At 35.7% G+C, this 19,252-nt stretch overlaps 1 protein-coding gene across 5 annotated transcripts in view; it reads left to right on the top strand.

The window, feature by feature from the left end:
- Eif4g (eukaryotic translation initiation factor 4 gamma) overlaps positions 1-16,628 on the top strand; it is a 64,370-nt gene extending 47,742 nt beyond the window's left edge. For all 5 annotated transcript variants that reach the window (XM_018455039.1, XM_018455042.1, XM_018455040.1 and 2 more), the window contains 16 exons: positions 9,003-9,826; positions 9,920-10,024; positions 10,241-10,762; positions 10,854-10,930; positions 11,086-11,254; positions 11,374-11,739; positions 12,208-12,371; positions 12,599-12,648; positions 12,758-12,987; positions 13,866-14,038; positions 14,240-14,319; positions 14,529-14,755; positions 15,015-15,158; positions 15,242-15,317; positions 15,542-15,691; positions 16,028-16,628. In XM_018455039.1, coding sequence (XP_018310541.1) covers positions 9,003-9,826; positions 9,920-10,024; positions 10,241-10,762; positions 10,854-10,930; positions 11,086-11,254; positions 11,374-11,739; positions 12,208-12,371; positions 12,599-12,648; positions 12,758-12,987; positions 13,866-14,038; positions 14,240-14,319; positions 14,529-14,755; positions 15,015-15,158; positions 15,242-15,317; positions 15,542-15,691; positions 16,028-16,242 — 3,572 coding nt within the window. In that variant the 3' untranslated portion in view covers positions 16,243-16,628. The remainder of the gene's footprint in view (positions 1-9,002; positions 9,827-9,919; positions 10,025-10,240; positions 10,763-10,853; positions 10,931-11,085; positions 11,255-11,373; positions 11,740-12,207; positions 12,372-12,598; positions 12,649-12,757; positions 12,988-13,865; positions 14,039-14,239; positions 14,320-14,528; positions 14,756-15,014; positions 15,159-15,241; positions 15,318-15,541; positions 15,692-16,027) is intronic.
- Positions 16,629-19,252: the final 2,624 nt, after the last annotated feature.

Raw genomic sequence — 19,252 nt, 5'->3', positions numbered from 1 at the left:
CGCGGCGGAGGCGCGACGGGAGGGGGGGAGGGGGGGTGCATCGCGACGTCCGCTTACTTATCTTATTTGTTTCATTAGATTTGTAAATTGCATGCGTCGCGAACCATACGTGGCGCAGTTTCGCTTCGATAACATCGCTTCTGTACGCGAACGGCCCGCCGGAGGAAGGCGGCCGCTCAAATATGGCCACCGAAATCTGGCCGCGTGCGCGCGCGCGCGCACACCACACACTCACTCGCGTAGCTACTCGCCCGCGGGCCCCCGGGGTGTAGTCGCTCTGATTTTTTTCCTCCGCCCCTCTCCGCCCGTTCGTTCCTCGTTCTATCGGAAAATTAAATCGCGCAATTTCCCGGCTTTATCGCACATGGATTTTTCTTCTTTTCTTTTTTTTTATCACTCATTGAGAAAAATGTTTGCTCGGATCGATTGGAAATTCTAGTTGAAAATGGAGATATCAGAATTTTTTGATTAAATCTATCAGAATTGTAAGCGAGGTTTAACCGGAATTCTGATTGATACTGGTAGAATCTTCTGGTTCATTTATTTTCAATCGGACATTTCTCTCGGTGCACGAATGCGTTCCATTTACACGGCTCGTTTCGCCTCGGAGAATCGTTTGATTTGGGAATCGGTCGATCGGTTGAATTTTATACCGGCTTCGAAATGGTCGAATTATGCGCGACAGGCGCGATCAATGGCATTGTCTGGGAAGACGCGTCCACGCGGTGGCTGGCGCGTGGCCATTTTGTGGAATGATCGAAAGAGAACGCGCAGCACCATATTGGTTCGCCGACGTTCGTCCCCGATGGATGGATCGACCTTCGCAAAATTGCGCTTTCATTCCATTCTCGAGAGTCGTCGGTTGAGTGTTTACGAATTCAAAGTCCCCCTTACGACATATGTTTTGCGCGAATCGATCTTCCAGTCTTTCACAATAAAACACTAAGATTTTTGTTCATATTATGAATATCGAAGTTAATTTTTCATTAGATTGTTTGCAATTAATATTATAAGTAATAATATATGTATATCGAATGTTACATCGAGAATATACAACACGCATATCTAAAAGACATCATAAAAACGTCATCTAATCATTGCATGTTTTCTGGATAATAATGTCTTTTCTTTCTAGCTGAATGTCTCGTACAGTTCATCTTTCCTCCTTTTCTCTCCAAGTTGGATAGAAAAGGAGAAAACGGTGCAAGAAGTTGGGCAGAAGAGAACAAGACTTACTCCTGTTTTCGTCAATGTAAATTGACTTTAATTTCAGTCCAGCTTACTCTCTTTATCTTTTTCTAGTTCTAAGAATTAAGATAAAGAGTTGGTTGAACCGAGATTAATCTACTCTCTAAAACTTTTAGAGTGAATCTCATTCTAAAGAAATTTCAATCTTAAAGATTGGAAATTGAGCTATTCTTTTTTAAGTCTGACTCAATTTTCACTCTTTAGAGTGATATTCTTAATCGGTTTTTACATTGTTTTATAATGTCAAAATTACATTAAATTTGAATTGTTAATCATTTCTTTAGGACGTCGCTCCTATTCAGAATATCATTAATTTGATTAAACAATGAAGTTACATAATTTAATTCAAGAAAATATATTTCGATTTAAATTTAGTTTAGTATTTTTAAATGCATACATTAATATAGACGATGTTTACTTTAAAATTAATCACAGAAATGATTTGCATATTAATACACTGGAAGTAATAAAACGTTAGTTTCAATTCAAAGAATTGGTTACTATTACTCCTTTGATGTCTGACAGTGTATAATTAAGTCTGTCTTAAATATAGTTTTACGATGTTGTAAACAAATCACAGAACTATATTAGCTACAGAACTATACAAGCACAGAACTGTTATTTTTTAAGGCATTGTTTAAAAGATGATTTTGAAAGAACGGACTGTAGATATCGGTTTGACAAAGAGCATACAGTATTGTTCACGGATTTTGATATTTTTCAGTAGGATGAATATATATTGAAAATAGTTGTGCCGTCTGAACGTTTTGTTGAGTAGGCTTTGTTATGTGTGTGCGCGCACGCACCCCACACACACACACACACACACACACACACACACACACACACACACACACACACACACACACACACAGTATTTTTAATGTATGAAAAGTCCCCGTACTAATTATGTAGAAAATTGGATCTCGATGAAATGAATTTTCACGTACATTGTAGCTTATAATATTGCGGACAAAAGATATATTATAGATACAAGGCTTAATAATAGATAATTCTTAACCTGTGGTGTGTCAAAGGTGCTCCGTGCATGAGCACAAGTTTTACTTTGATACATCATAGTTTACAATCTATTCATTATCGAGCCTTGTGTTTATGATATGTTTTGTTGTATTATCTACTCTTTAAAACTTAAAGCATGAATTGTCACTCTGAAATGAGATAGTTTTTACATATAATGTACTTTATAAATTTTTGGAGAGGAATCTTACTCTTAAAGATTGAAAATGAAGCTGTTCTTTTTCAAAACTGGCTAAATGTTCACTCTTTAAGAGTGAGATTCACTCCAAAAAATTTAGCAAGTACATCATGCATGAAAACTAACGCATTTCGTGATTTAATTTTTATAGTTATATATATATTAAATAATTAAATTTTAATTTTTGTCGCTATATATATGAAATAATTAGCGAAGGTGTCTTTCATACATAAAAAATTCTCAAAACGCTCGCAGATACGGCATAATTTATTTTTGATGTAGATTCGTCATGCTGAAGGAGCTCATAATCCATGAAGAATTCATTCTTATAAGTCATCTCCTTATAAGTATATTAGAGTGATATTCCACTCCAAAGAATTTAGAGAGTACATAGTGCATTAACGTTTCAATTCGGTCTTTTTCATACGATGGGAAAATACAAAAACGACCCGGGAGATGCGTCGTCGATAGCAATACCGTCGTCGAAATCGCGCGTGCATGCTCTCGATCACGGTAAAGAAGTCCCCTCGGCAGTCCGGGGTCACGGCCGCGTGTAGTAATGCAGACCCGAGTGCGTGCGTGCGTGCGCACGCGCGCCCTCGGTTAACGCCATTTCACAAGAGCATGCGGCCTACGTGTGCCAAAAAAAAAAAAAAAAAATATTACGAGACTTTCGGCAGGGCAACCTTGGAGCCGCGTCGCTCGTCGTCATCCGGCGATCGGGTGAAAGTCTTCCGTGGCTTGAGAAAAGTTCGCGCGTAACCTCGGAAAAACGCGTGCAGCTGTTCTCAAACAAAAAAAGAAAGAAATCCTTCGGTCCGAAGGAAAAGAGTGCCAACGTTAGGTCTGTTCGCGTTGCTTGAAATCGCTAAAATGTTTGCCCTCAAAGTGAGGTAAATGTATATTTGAAGCGTTGAAGAGAGAGAAAGCGAAGAAGCCGAGTGCAAAAAGTGCAACGAACAGACCTATTGTTTCGAGACACTCCTTTACTCGAGCATGGGGCGAGCTTGTTCGACTCGTACGAATCGTTCGTGGCTAGTATTGATAAAAAGAAAAAGTACGATGTCATGTCACTCGCGCTGACGTCTTGTATTTACTGCACCGATAAGGAAATTCAAGGAGAAGAGTGATTTTATAAGCAAAAGTAGATATTTAATAATGAGCCACGTTTGAAAATCAGTAGTTACCGATTTAAACGTATAAAGCTAATATTTTGTTTGTCGTATGGCAAATTTTTCAAATACGCTGATTGGAAATAGAGAACTTTTAGAGACTCGAGAACTTATCTATCCTGCGCCCAATTAACACCTAAGGTTGATATTTCATGTGTCATACGGCAATTATTTCAAGTGGTAGGGCATTATGTTTATACGTTAATTGGCTACAAAACAGGAAGTTCTCAAGCCTCCAAAAATTCTCTATCTTGTATAGTCATCACACTTGCAAAATTTATTGCACGACATAAAATACCAGCCTTAGGATTCTAATCCCGTCTCAATTATTTATCTTTTTCCAGTTCTAAGAATCAGAAGATGAAGAGTAAGTTGAGATTAAAGTTAATCTACATTGATAGAAACAGGTATTAGGCTGGTGTTACATTTCTTGTACAACAAATTTTTTAAGCCTGTTGATTGGACCGAGAGATCTGAGAATTTTTCCTGCAACCAATTAACACGCTTGAAAGATTTGTTGTATGAGAAATATGATATTAGCCTCTGATGTTTGAGGCACGTTCCAGATGTGCATTCTTTTTTAACACTTGAGACACATTCGAGACATTAATGTTTGTTTCTACCAACATAGATTAACTTTAATCCTATTTGAACTTACCCTTCATCTTTTTCTAATCTTTTTCTAATAATTAAAACTAGAAAAAGATGAAGAGTTAAGTTCAACGGAGATTAAAGTTAAAATTAATCTGCATTAATAGAAACGCAAGAAAGAAGGCAAGAGTTCGTTTTGATCTAAGAAAGACGTCTTCGTCGTTCTCGAGAGAAGAAAAACCGTGATTCTCAGCAACTTCATTGGAAATGGCGATAAATCGTAATCGGAGTAAACGGGGATGTATCGGAGCGCGAAACTTTTTCCGTCGTTGAGGCGCGATGCTCTTTGAGTTCCTTCGATGTCCGACAGCGATAGATGATTCTCCCTCCGCGAACTCACCATCTAATTATATCGTTCCCTCCTAAAATCCGCGTCATCATTTCAGAGACGCGATTCTCATCGTCTCACGGTTTTTATTTATCGCCACGGGATCGAATCTCTTTCGTAAGAGAGGGTACGATGAATGACTTGCTCTTAAGCCGTAATCACACTAGCGAGTGTCGATTGAATTGCGATTGGTTATTACTTTTCAACCTATCAGAGCAAAGCAGTCACCGATTGAGATTAGTGACTACCGTTTAGACACAATGCTCCATTTTATAATCTTCAATCGTGATTGACGGCCAATCGTAACCAATGAAGTGTTGTAATTTAGTCATACTCTGAGATACTACTTTCTCGTTGCACAATACTTTAACGTAAGATCTATTCATGTTAAAATCCTGAAAAAATTTTTGCACTTAAAACGAGCAATAAATACTCTCTAAAATTTTTTGACTCAATTTTCATAGAATTTTTCTCGTTTCAATTATTAACATAATTTAACAGTGATGTGGATCACCGTTTCTTTTATTTCGATATGCTTCTATTCATTGACTACGCCTGTAACTGTATTGCGATTATTAACTATAAGATTGAAATATTTTACGACTTATAATCGTCGGTTACATCATTGTGGAATTCTTAGTCATTCACTACCATCCAGCCTTTCAACTGAAGAGTTTACTCTATAATGGAGGTATGATCACCTCACAATGATTTCGACCTGACAACAATTTACTGTAATTGTTTTTCTTTTGGTTTGGACTGCAACTAATGGATGCCAACTTACAAGTTAACTCTTTTTATTTGAGATAAAACTTTTTCAAAGCAAACTCTGCGCACCGTCTACAGCGCTAATTCCCAATTGCCTATTTGTCATTTGTTTATTTTTCAATTTTCAATGTTTAGAGGATTGATTTTCTTTTAAAAAGTATTATAAAATTGATTAAAGAAGCGACATTATATGATAAACAATTCGATTTGTTTTAATTTAATATTCTTGATGGAAGCACATTAAACTTACTAGGATTCAGATTGTAAGTATTTTGAATAAATTTGATGTTTGTGATGAATTTAATTTGCGGATATATGAACTTATAAACTTTGGAAATATTTGAAACAAATAATTATTATTTCCGTACAGTATATATTTTTCTGTATGATATATTCGAGCATTGAAGAGAGGGAGAAAAAATGAAGATATTGAGTGCAAAAAGTGCAAGCAATACGAATAGACACTATGTAGTGTTTCGAAGAAAAAAATTAATTTAACATTCTACGCGTTAAAAAAATATCTGAAGTACAACATTTATTGTAAAAGAGAGGAGAGACGGAAGATGGAGTTTTGCGGTCCACGACCTGCTTTTTTTTATAAAACGCGACCAACCTACTTTCATGCATCGAGACTCGAATTAAAGACCGGTATCGAGGACGGTGAACGCGTCGCCCACGATTAATTAGCCGATTTAAGGCTCGCCATTTCGAGAGAATCCATCGATCGAAAAAGAATCGGCACGTTTTGCTGTTGTATTTAATCCGCGCTTATTCTTTTTTTTATCTGCCTAATATTTCTGTCATTCATATCATGTTACTATTATTATTTTGTATTCACATTGTACTTTGAATAAATATTTAAATTTCTTAAATATTTTATACACATATACTTGTAAAATATAAATAGTCAAGTTTTAATACTTTGCTTAATTCTAACATAAAATATAAGTCTCAAAAAATTTAAAAACGTTGAAACCAATAAGATCTGTTTAGATTTCCCATTTATAATCGAGTTTACAAAACATTACACTTCTAGATTTTCTAATCAGAATCTATAATTTTTGTCCTTTTGGAGGAAATCGAACTGGATTTTAATTTGATTTCAAAAAGTTTTCTATGCGGAGTCGATATTATCAAACAGATTTATAACAGCAGTTTTGCTGGCGTCTCACCTTTTGCACTTGCAATAATTTAAATTGAATTAAATTTCGATCGATTCGACGGAGTGGGGGAAGGGGAAGGGGAAGGAGACGCTCTTTTTCACCCGAGAGATCGTGATGAGTAAACCACGGCACACAGGAGCGGATGTAGGAATTTTTTCGGACGATGTTTATGCGCGGACACGAACGCTTTTGAGTTAAGCGGCGTCTGCACACAGAAAAAAAACGACTATTTTTAAATCAACTATAATATGCTCATACATAAGCAAAAATATTGTAATCTTGCTGCAAAGATTTTAGTCTTGAATTACTTTGCATTCAAGACTATTCATTTGAGACATGCTCAATCAAAAATCTTACAATACTAAAGTCTTTAAAGCAAGATTTTTTTGTTTATATATGTGAGCATATTATTTGATTTAAGAATAATCTTTTTCTGCGCAATAAAGATTTTAAGGCGTAAAACTTAAGCTTCAAGTCGTAAAAAATTTACCAACCACAGTCGAAAGTGAGAACAATCGACTGATTGGTCGACTTTTTACAGTTTAAGGCTTGAAACTTAAATTTTACGCCTTAAAATCTCATTACAGACGCTGCTTTAAATGGCGTCAATAAGATTTTAAGGCCTGAAACTTGAGCCTTAAACCATTAAGAAATTCACCAATTGCAACCGAAAGTGAGGAGAACGATCGACTACGATTGATCAATTTTTTAAGGCTTAAAACTGAAGTTTTACATCTTAAAATCTCATTGTAGACGCTGTTTTAGATCCGAGCCGTTGAAATTGCACTCAGTGCGCCTGCTCCGGCGCAAACCGACCGAACGGAACTAATTTAAGAAATCCTATGTCGTGCCTGTCGGTTTGCGCCAGTTCACAGGTTAAAATAGATGCGTGAAAGTCGTCGGGCGTCGTGGCCGGCCGGGCCCGAGGGTTTTCCAAAGTGTCTTTCAGTCGGGGACAATCGTTCGCGGACGCTGTTGATTTGTTGCGCGGATCACCTAATCATTATCGTCGTCGTCGACGACGTTTCCTCGGATCGAATTCCAAAATCTTGGAGGCCCAAACCTCGCGAATTCAACGCGATTCATTCTCCACCCTCGCCGTCGACCTCTGAATGCCACCGACGCGGTGCTCGACCGAGAAGGAGATCACCGAACATCGTAATGCTCGCTCACGACGGCAACGATAACGACGTTGTCGTCGTCGTCGTCGCCATTTCGCCGCGCCGATAAGCTCGTCGAGGATGCGATTCTTCCCGTTGTCGTTGTTGCGCATCGTCGCGTTTACGTGTCGCATCTACGCCACGTTTGGCAGGGATTTGGCAGATTTATAAATAAATACTGAATCAGTGCCCCGCGCGCTCGTATGCGCGGCCATCGGAAACTCGAGCCATCCGAAGATGTGAGTTGCACGTGCGCGCGCGGCACAACTCACGCGAAACATGGGCGACCGAAGAAGTGTCCGTGCCAGAAGCGGCACGAGATCCAAAAGCCGTAATCGACGGGGTTCCCGAGATCACGGTACGCGCCGTTCCGGACTTGGCACGTACGCCGATATACGCGTCGAGAACGGTCCTCGTTGAATGAAAGCTCCTAAAAAGATTCCAGAAAGATTCAGCTGTCCGCCTCGAAGGAAAGCTCGCCGAAGGAAGGAAACGAACCAAGAGTGGCTTTCGTTCCTTCCTCTCGAGCTTTTGATCGAGCTCTTGATCCGATCGTTGATAGTAATCGATCGGATAGGTGGATAAATGTAGCGGAGCGATTGTGTTGAATGGCTGCGTTTAGCAGAAGAAGCAACTTTGCAACTGTCGTAAGATTCTTTGATATGATTGGTTTATTACGTTTAGATCCAGTGGAGATCTGCGGACAGGACCAATCATACTCTTTAAAGCTTTTAGAGTGAATTTTACTCTCTAAAGAGTGTAATCTTATTCTTAATGATTGAAAATTGAGCCACTATTTTTCAATTTTTCGCCACAAAATTATTCGCAGTTTTTAAGAGTCTTATTAACATCAAATTATTAATATTCTTATAAAATGCTTGTTAGTATAAAAAATTATTAAATTACTTTTCAATGTTAACTATCCCGGTTTTGTTCATGATTACATTTCAAGATCGAAAATGATTTCGGTTTATAGAATTGGATATATAAATTCATACCGAAATATTTAAGCACTAAACTCCGCTTTGATCGAATATAAGATTTTTCTTGTTTAATTAAATTCACTTTTTTTTAAGGCTCAGTTTTCTCTCTTTTGAGTGACATTCACTCCAAAAACAATGAATTTAAAGAGTATTAAAGAATCCTAGAGTTGGAAAGCTGCTTTTTCTGCTGAATACAGCTAACGTATTGCGTTTCTCAAAATTATACACACGATCTCTTTTTCTCCCGTGATATTCATATTTCCGTATAAGTTGTAGCGCGTCTCACCAGTGTATTTCTTTTTCTGTTCTCTAGGCAAAGCTATGCAGAAGCAAAAAAGTAAAAATAAAGTGAAACTCCGCGAATTGAATCGTAAAGGCGCGGAGAAGGAAGGCACGGACATGGATGCCTTTGTAAATACCGTATCAACAGCGAAAACAGCGGAGATCAAGCAGGACAACAAGGAGCAACACGCACTCGCCCCGAAAGACAGTAATAAAGAACCCAGTAGAGAAATCAACAAAGACATCAAAGAAAAGGACAATTATGAGTCGAAGAAGGAGAAGGAGATTTTGCCCGTTCACGCGAAAACTGAGAAACATGTATCCACAGAGGTGTCTAAGGACAGCACTCCCGCGCAACAACAGGCATCTCACGTTGTAGAAAAGCCTCCGACTAGCAAGGAATCCTCGGCAAAGTCGGAGGATAGTATGTTTAATGCTCTTCCTGCGACAAATCCCAATGACGTCGTCGATCACGCAGCGGTCATCGAAGAGATGCATTTGGAAGCAATGGTCGCGCAGAAAAATGAAGAGAACTTTAAGGTGTCGGCGCTTCATGCGTCGAATGACGAAAAAACGACGACGATTCCATCCGTGATTACAGAGAAGAAACAAGAAGTCGAGGTTTCCAGTGATAGCGGTAACGCCCCGGCCGAAGTCGCTGCACCTAGCGTTAATAAGGCGGCTCCTCCATTACTCAAGTATTTGTACAAAGAGGGCCAGTGGAGTCCGGTCAACATGACCGGTAGGAAGTCCTATGATCGGGAATTCCTGTTACGTTTACAGTTTGATCCTAACAGTAAACAAAAGCCAGCTAATCTACCAAATTTACAAGCTGTTTTGAAAGATAGCTTACAGGTATAATCATGTTGTTTCTTCGTGTATATAATTTGTGCACGTAAGCTTCATGACTATCGCTTTACCACTTATATCCGCGTTTGATTTTTACAGAATACGCATAATGCTATGGACCTGAGGGCTTTTAAGGATGCTAATATTACTAGGCATGATTCGTTAATGCCAGGATTTGCAAAGGCAAATATAAGTACACGTCCGGTAAGTAGAATTAAAATAAAACTCTTGCGATGTTTTTTATTATACGGTAGAAAAAAGCAAGTAAATGATGCCGTACAACGAAAGTAGTGGTCTGAAATCTTTTGATGAATAATCCATACCTTCTGATCGAAACGTTCACTCTTTGTCATATTATTCTATTGATTGTTTTAGCTTTGATACATGATATAGATGAGATTTTTTTATCCTGTTTTACAGCCACCAACGAGTCGTAAGAGTGAGAGTCGGGGTAAACCAAAACCGAATAAGCCAAATGTAATAACATTTTCATTGTCATTAAGAGAGGACGTGAAGCTAAGGGAAACAGAAAATGCATGGAAACCGACGAGATTAAAGCAGCTTAATCAAACTGAGGAAGAGGCGAAAACGGAAGCCCTTTATAAAAGAGTACGAAGCGTATTGAATAAACTTACTCCGCAAAAGTTCAACACATTAGTTGAACAGGTTCGAAATTTACCGATTGATACGCAAGAACGTCTACAAGGAGTCATTAATCTCGTTTTTGAAAAAGCTGTCGACGAACCCAGCTTTTCTGTTGAATATGCGTTGTTGTGCAAAGAACTGGCCCAGATGGAAGTTGCAGGCTACGAGGGTCAAGATAATTCCGTTAGCTTCAAGAAGCTTATTATTACACGTTGCCAAAAAGAATTCGAAAAGAATCCAATTGATGATGTCGCGAGAAACCGAAAGCTAAAAGAAATTGACGATTGTATTGATTCGGTAAGCATCTTGCATTATATATTTTGTTTATTTTTTTTCCTCCAATAGACTATATTGTTTTCATATCTGATTATTTTATTGTCTTTATTAGGAGAAAAAGAAAGAACTCCAGTTGGCGCTTGAAGAAGAGGAGCGTAGGATACGAATTAAATCTGTAGGAAATATCAGGTAATTTTTTTTATCCGACATTTATGCCGTTAAAGTATGTTTAGAATCGTTTTACATAACTGTATAAATATAATATGTTTATAATTATTTATGATTTTGAATAATACAATACAAATTCTTACCAAACTATAATTTTCTTAAACTTATTTGTTTAGATTCATTGGTGAGCTGTACAGACAACAAATTTTGACAACGAAAATTATGCACCGATGTATTCGTCATCTATTAGATCAGAACGACGAAGATAATTTGGAATGTTTATGTAAACTATTAACTACGATTGGCAAAGATTTGGAATTGAAAGGACAGCAGGCTAATACTGAGGTAAAAATGCTGTTCTTATTACTCATGTTCAATTGAAATGTTTGTGTTAGAAATATTCGTGTTGGCGATAATATATACTATCTAAATTTATTTCTTATTTATTTTTTTTTTACTAATAGGAGATGCAAGAATACTTCAATAGAATGCAAGAGCTTGTTGCTCGAAAAGGCCACAGCAAAATTAGTTCTAGGATTCGTTTTATGCTTCAAGATGTTATCGATTTGAGAGCAAATAAATGGATTCCGAGAAGAAATGAAAACAATCCTAAAACAATAGACCAAATTCAAAAAGAAGCGGAATCCGAAAGACTAGACATGCAAGTGAACAGTGTTTCGTTAAATACTACGCGAAAAGACGATCGTAATAGCGATAGGAAAAGAAATCGTGGACTAGGTGGTCCTACTGACGATGGTTGGAGTCAACCAGTAGGAAGAGTAAGACCTACGACATATTCAGTGGAAACTGCAAAATTAAAAAATAAACCGGTTAGTTATTTGAGTTCATATTAAATAAGATTTTTTTTTGTAGAATTACTGCAAAAAAGTTATTCAATCTTATTATTATTATGCATTATGTTTGTGGTGCATTTATTTGTTAATACAGTAAACAATTTCAAAAGCACATACATCATAGCTAATAAATAATATAATTGCTTATTTAATATAAACAGTACTTTTTAATTTGTAATTTTTATAAAATATATTCGATAAAGCATAAATGCATTTGTTAAAAGTATTCAACATAGAATTAAATTGATAAAATATGTAAAATTAAAAATGAAATTTTTTGGAATCATGTGCTTAACAACTATCGAAATATAGTGTCTATGCTGATAGTTTCACAATTTAATGTAAGCAACACACAAGAAAAACAATTAGCATTGTGGAAAAATGGCAATAAGAAACCATTTTCAAAAGTGGAATTTACCAACATTTTGAATTATTTTTCAACAGCCACCAATGGACGACATGCAACTTGGCAACAGAGCGTCTTATTTATGGAGGGCTACTAACCCGTCCAATAACTCCAAGACGATAAGTTCCAACAAATTTGCATGCTTAGAGAATATGTCCAATTTAGATCAGGATAAAAGAATGCCGCCCTTACCTCTCTCTGGGTGAGTTTTAGATTTTTCATTTAAACACATTGTTTTGAATTTTGTCGCGGCTGTTTATTAATCTCATGCTTCGCGCTTTTCCATGATGATACATAATTACAGACTAGAGTTTCTGAATCTTCTAAAACTTATGATTTCACAAGTGAATACTGATGTGTTATAAATTACATATTAACATTTAGAAAGATAATGAACAATCGTTTATATATTTTTATCTGTTATTCCAGATCACGATCAACTGGTCCAAGAGAGTGCAGCCGGGATTACAAGTCTTATGGTATGTTTTCCTATATGCAAAATTATATGCAACTTTTATGTGATAATATATCATTAAACATTTTCTTTCAACAAGTAATTCTTATATAAAAAATCTGTTATTTTTACAGATGGTAGGAGCTCCCGTAACGGCACTCATCAGTCGAGCAGTTCTTCGAGCAGGGAGAGTCATCCATTACTTGATAATTCTCAAAGCCGGAAAGTCTCGATGCTTCCGCCTGTATTGAAGTCTGCCTCTCAGTCTGGGGCTATAAGCCACAAAGCTCCAATGTCGGAGCAAGAATTTACAAAGGCTTATAACTCCATACTTAAACATTATATGGAGGAGCCAATTATTGAAGTAAGTACTCTAGAAATTTAATATACATCGCATTACTTCCTCTTCTATGTCTCATTTTCCGTTGTAGAACAGTGTTAGTCTAAACATTTTCTCGGCTTACCCATATTATTGTTGCCAATATTGTAAGAACTAAATAGCTTAAAGATAGTACAAACGAAAGATTAAGATTCAATTTCTAGCTTTACTACTCCAACTGCGTAACAATTCCAAAGTCCTCGTCATTTTGTTGTAATATAATAAATAACAAGTACTTTAGTTTATAAACCTTCATTATTAAGATTTGCTATTTATGAATTTAAACGTTGTTAAATTCTTCTCGGATTACAATTTATCTATATTGCTTTTATGGCTTGTCGATAAATGAGACCAAAGTAAATTACAATTATATGTCCTAATTGATCAAGAACAGAACATTGATAATAAGATCATGTAGTGTACTACTTTTATTCGTAATTCATTAGCTCTGAACTCGCTTTCTTATAAACCGAAATATATGTGGAATGAGGGGTTGAATCCAGGATCTGTTGACTACAAAGCGATTCTCGCAGAGCCACGCATCATTCCATAAAGTTTAAAATGTGTATATATGTGTGTGTATATATATAGTATATTTATATATGTATATACTATAACGCGATAGAAATATTTCCAATCAAACAGCGCACGCTCCTTAGATCCATCTCTGGTCCAATAGGAGATGTTTGAGTCATTGGCGTGCAATAATAGGCAATACCTTCTTTTTGATTTCATGTGATAACGTCACTATACTACTCACATTAACTAAAAAGAGGACAAAATATTAAAAAAAAATTTTATTATGATTATTCTTAGACATCGAGAATTCAATATTGTTAATGCATATTTATTTCTGTTTACAGAATACGGCATTAGAGATTCAACAGAAATTTGATGACGCTACATTTGCCAAACTTACACGCGAGTGTATTAATCACGTTCTTGAAAAATCGCCCATTGAACGAGAATTGATCTCGAAATTGTTATCCCATTTGCTTAGGCAAAATATTTTGCCTGTGGAGTGTTTTAAGAATGGGTAAGTTACTTCTTTGTTTGTACAGTGAATTATTGTAAAGTAAAAATAAAGTTAGTAAATTATGTATAAATAATGACGAAAATCCTTATCAGAGTTAATGAAGACACCCCCCAAAACTGATGTTATTTGCATAAAGCTAATCTTTTAATGCCAAGTTTTTTCACCAAAACTGTTTGCAAATACAAACAAATTTTGTTTCAGATTAGGAGAAGTGCTGGAAATAGTAGATGATTTGGTTATTGATATACCGAAAATTTGGACCTATATAGCTGAAATACTGTGTAAGTGTAATACATGCATCTCTTTGCGAATTAACCATATAATGATAAAATAGAGATAAAAATGTTTCTTTTGTGATGACGATTACATTTTACGCCATAGAAAGATAACATGCGGGTGCTATAGCTCAACAGGCCTGAAGAAATGCATGATAATTAATTTGCCCTATTAATTTGAAATCGATTCACATGCATGACAATCTGTGTTGCAGCACATTCGATAGAGGACGGAGCTATTGCATTATCCGAATTGGAGAGTACATGTATAAGTTTGAGGAGGCAAGGCTTTGTAGGAAAATTCCTTGGAGAGCTTCTAATGAAAGTATCTCGTAACAAAGGACCTAAGTGGCTTGCCGACAAGTGGGACCAAAGCAACCTACAACTACACACATTAATTGATCCGGAACGAGAAAATGCTGAGAAGATTATACAAGAATACGTATGTATACATTGCATCGCTTCTTCCATGTTTCATTTTCCATTGTAGAACAGTATTAATCTAAGCATTTTATCACATTTCGGCTTACTCATGTTATTGTTGCCATTTGTTTGTAAGACTACTGGGTAGCGAAAAGATAGACCAGACAAACGAAAAATTAAGATTAAATTTCTATCTTTGCTATTCCAACTTGCGTAACAAGCAGTAATCTTGTCTTATGCACGCACAATCTTATTGGCTCCATTATTCTTGCTTTTAGAATTTGGAGTTTCTGACTGGTGATTATAATAGTGCCAAAGACTCCACTGCTATCGAGCAACTCTCGTTGGAGAAAATTCAAGAAAACCTTGTTAGGCTCATGAAAGAAAATACTTCTTTCGACGAAATTTGCAGTTGGATAACTGTAAGTATAGTAAAATTGACATACGTGTTCTCTATATAGCTATTTATATCAATAACTTTCTCACAATCAATTTATTATTTCAGGCAAATGTTGGTAATAGAGAGAAGGATCCCATGTTTATAAGACATTTAATGACTGCCATCTTAGAAACTACATTAGGTACATATCATAACACTATTTTTCGAAATATTAAAAATCATTATTGTCTAACTTCGTAATAAAACAAGCATGATGATAACATTTTGTTTTTTTAGAGTAAAGATATGTGTGAATTATCTTTGTGTTGTTAAGCCAAAAGGATTCTGATATGATTTTTTTGTGAAAATAATTACTATAAAGAGTTTTTCATATTTTATAAATTGTTTTTCTCTTTGTGTGTGCAGAACGACATCATGGTATTTGGAAGCTGAACCAAGAATCTTTTGCTAGCTTGCAAACGTTGATTCAACGGTTTGTCGACGCAAACGAATTATTAGAATTGCAATGCCTTTATGCAATTCAAAGATACATTAAGCTTATCGAGTTTCCACCTGGTAAGTAAAATGTGAAATGTTTTTACATGTATTATTATTATTATTATTATTATTATTATTATTATTACTACTACTACACAGACGTTTTTTTTTATTTCTTAACATTTTTCTTTCAAAATAAAATATATACCCATATATAAATTTTTTTTTATGGATATAAATCGTACGAAATTTATGATGATAACATTTTGCTTAGAGTAAAGATATAATATGTAAATTTATCTTTGTGTTGTTAAGCCAAAAGGATTCTGATATGACTTGTGAAAATTAATAATAACTTTAAACATTTTTAGATTGACAATTTAAATTGTTTTTCTCTTGTGTTTTCAATCATAGGTACTCTTGTTTCCATTATGAATCGATTGTGGATGGACAATGTGATATCAAGCGACGCCTTCCTGACGTGGCAACAGAAACCGCCAGAAGGAGCGGATCTCGAAGGCCATAGCGTCTCACTCGTCACCCTTACGTCGTTTTTCACCGACTTGCAAGAACCGGACGATAATTCCAGTGTCGAGGAATTGTCAACTAGTGCGAATCAGGGCTGTTGACGATACTGTGATCGATTGCATTATCGTCTATTAAAAAGACTTAAATATGCGTTTCCCCGTTGAAAGGAAAATACAGCGCCCGAAATTAAATTACTGTTGTGTTTTTTTTTTCTCGTAAACATTGAAAACGCATGAACGCTCCCAAGTATTGAAGGAAAGAACAATATGATAAATAACAATAAAGTGACACGTAAATGTATGTAATATAATCTATAACTCCAACGACTCTCTACCAATAAGTAAAGAGAAGTGAGAGTGTTGACTAAATAAACACACGACAGCTGTATTTGAAATACAGTATACATAATGAAGATAAAGTTTAACTATTAATTATTACAGAACTATGCAAAATAATTATTATATATAATTCAATAAAATGGTTCAAAGTTTAAATAAAGCAAAAAAAAGTGGCGAAAAATAATTATTATCGTGTTTCTTATGTAAAATGTTTGCAGCGCGAAGTAGGTCAATCGCTCAATAGAACCGGAACATGCGTCTCTTTTTTTTTTCCGTTGCTTGGAATCGGGAAGACTAAATGTTACTTCCAATTATATTAACGCTAATATCGCGGATCACAAACCGAAGTGCTTGTTACACGATTTAGATAACAAATTGCAGATCGGAATATGCAATCTGAGAATATAGGTCAATTTAAGTGAAATAAAAAAATTCGGAAAATAAGGAAAAGCAAAAGATAACTACTGAAATAAAACCAAGTCTGATACTGACAGCGATATGGTTCTTCCTATTATTGTAACGGAATACGGTATATATAACAGAATTACTAATTTATATCTTTGCAAATAAGAACTCATAATGTATCATATTATAAGAAAGGACATTCATGAAAAAAAAAAAATACGACGAAATATGGGGTACAGTGAAAGTGAAGGATATATATTGTGGAGATAGGATCTGTAATCTAGAACACGTTGGAGTTAAAAAACGAAAGATTACGAATGGTGTGCATATATACATATATATATATATAATATATATATATTAATGTATTATTTTTTAACACTAGCTATTTATAATCACAAGGAGTAAGAGAGAGAAAGAGAAAGAGAACATGAAAGAATGATAGAAAGAGTGAGAACAGAGTGCGACGCGTGGGAACATTGGTATGTATCCACATGGCTAATGCTGTAGCGAATTGTATAAAATTGTTATTAAACTGATTTGAGGTACAGCGTTGAGCTCGCCTTTGTTTCGAACGTGCTCGTATAGGAGAGACTGATTTTCTGTGTGCATGTGTGCGTGTACAGCTATCAAAGAATTATGTTTATCCGGCAACTATCGTTGAGTGCCGATACCACACACGATTTATCGTACCTGTAAAAGGTATCCACACTCGGGAAAATTGCGAATTTCATGAGGATGGACGCAGACACTATATACGAGATATACTTTTGCAAAAGTATACAGAAGTCTTTGCTTTGGTCTCTCAAAAGAAATCGTCATCTGTCAGAACCTTCGATCTACCATTTTCGAAATACGAAACACGGACGAATCGATTACAGACTTGAAATATGGAACATACCTATATATTGTATGTAAATATATATATTATTATTTAAGTATATTAACAGAGTCTGCAATGTTTCATAATTTCTTCTTAGTTTGAAACATATGAGTTACAGTATTCGTCATCTGTAACGTTTCTCTATATTCTACCCCTTCCTGAACCTTCTTCTCATAAAAGGTTTTTTTTTTCTCTTTTTGCAACAATTCTTTTCGAAGATTATTGCAGACGCACTTTCTTCAGGCAAACTCAGTTTATGAAACACGGCTTTGCACCAAAACCGTCGCAGGTAACTAAATTAATGGGCCAACCATGTAATTCGAATTTAAATAACAAAATAACGAAGCGTCGAATTTATTTACATTTCCACGAAAGGGATTGAAGAGAAGGACCATGTGCGCGTTTAAATCTGCTGCACATCTCTTATTTATTTATATTCATTCGTATGCATTCATATTCGACTGAGAAAGATCGATACATTTATTAGAGATTAGTTTTAATAGTACATGATACGCGCGAAATTAAATATATTGGCGTCTTTCGTATAGCACGCGCGATTTTTCGAGATTGCGTCCTCGCGAACGACACTCGTGCTCGTCTATTGTAAGCCGGAGGATCGTCTGAAATGGGCGGATGTTGTGAAGGGACCCTCGTCGGCGAATCCGGCGATCTCCTGGGGTATTATCGCGTACTCTTCCACGCTGGTGCACGGTCTGCACATGCAATCCAGCGGCGCCTTGGTGACCATCTAGTGGACAGGCAGAGGTCAAGTTACACGTTACAGGAATTAATGCAAAATTTAATATTGCTAATGAGCATCTTATGGATCTGCAAGAAAGAAATATCAACCAGGATGTCCAACTTGGTTTTTCGAATATTGATTTGCGGAATAATTTCGGTATCCCGGAAGATAACGTCTCTTATTTTCCGGAACGTCTGTTATTAAATAAAGGGATAATCGATTTATTCTATCGAGAAATTTTTAAATAGCTTATTAAGATTTTAATACGCTACTTATTTAAGTCTTTATCCCATTTATATAAATTTTAAAAGAAATATATATTTATATTCAAATATAAAAATATCGGGATGACAGGATTATTTGATTTCACAATTTAATTTATGATTTTCAATGTAAATTAAATTATAAAATTATATGATTAATACAATTATTAATAAAATTAGTATTAATAAAAATTATATAATTAATTAATTATTATATATTGTCTCTATCCTTTTCACGAAAGGATCAAAGGATAGATAATCGAAATAAATGAGTTTTTCAAAATTTCTTAGGAACGATAAAAAAATTGATTTTTTTCCTTGCTGTCCTAGAGAATCCTAGAGAATTTCGAAATACTCATTTCGATTGCCCATCCTTCCGCAAAAAGGACAGCCAACCGAAAATATAAACGACGGTAGTTAGAAATTCCCTAGGAACCGCGGGAAACGATAGGAAACCTCGGTCAACTGCGCACAAAAACA

The sequence above is a fragment of the Mycetomoellerius zeteki genome, unplaced genomic scaffold (genome assembly GCF_001594055.1).
Source record: "Mycetomoellerius zeteki isolate Tzet28-1 unplaced genomic scaffold, Tzet1.0 scaffold47, whole genome shotgun sequence".
Taxonomy (NCBI): Eukaryota; Metazoa; Arthropoda; class Insecta; order Hymenoptera; family Formicidae; genus Mycetomoellerius; species Mycetomoellerius zeteki.
Note: the sequence above shows the minus strand (reverse complement) of the source record. Positions and strands in the feature narration are given on the sequence as shown.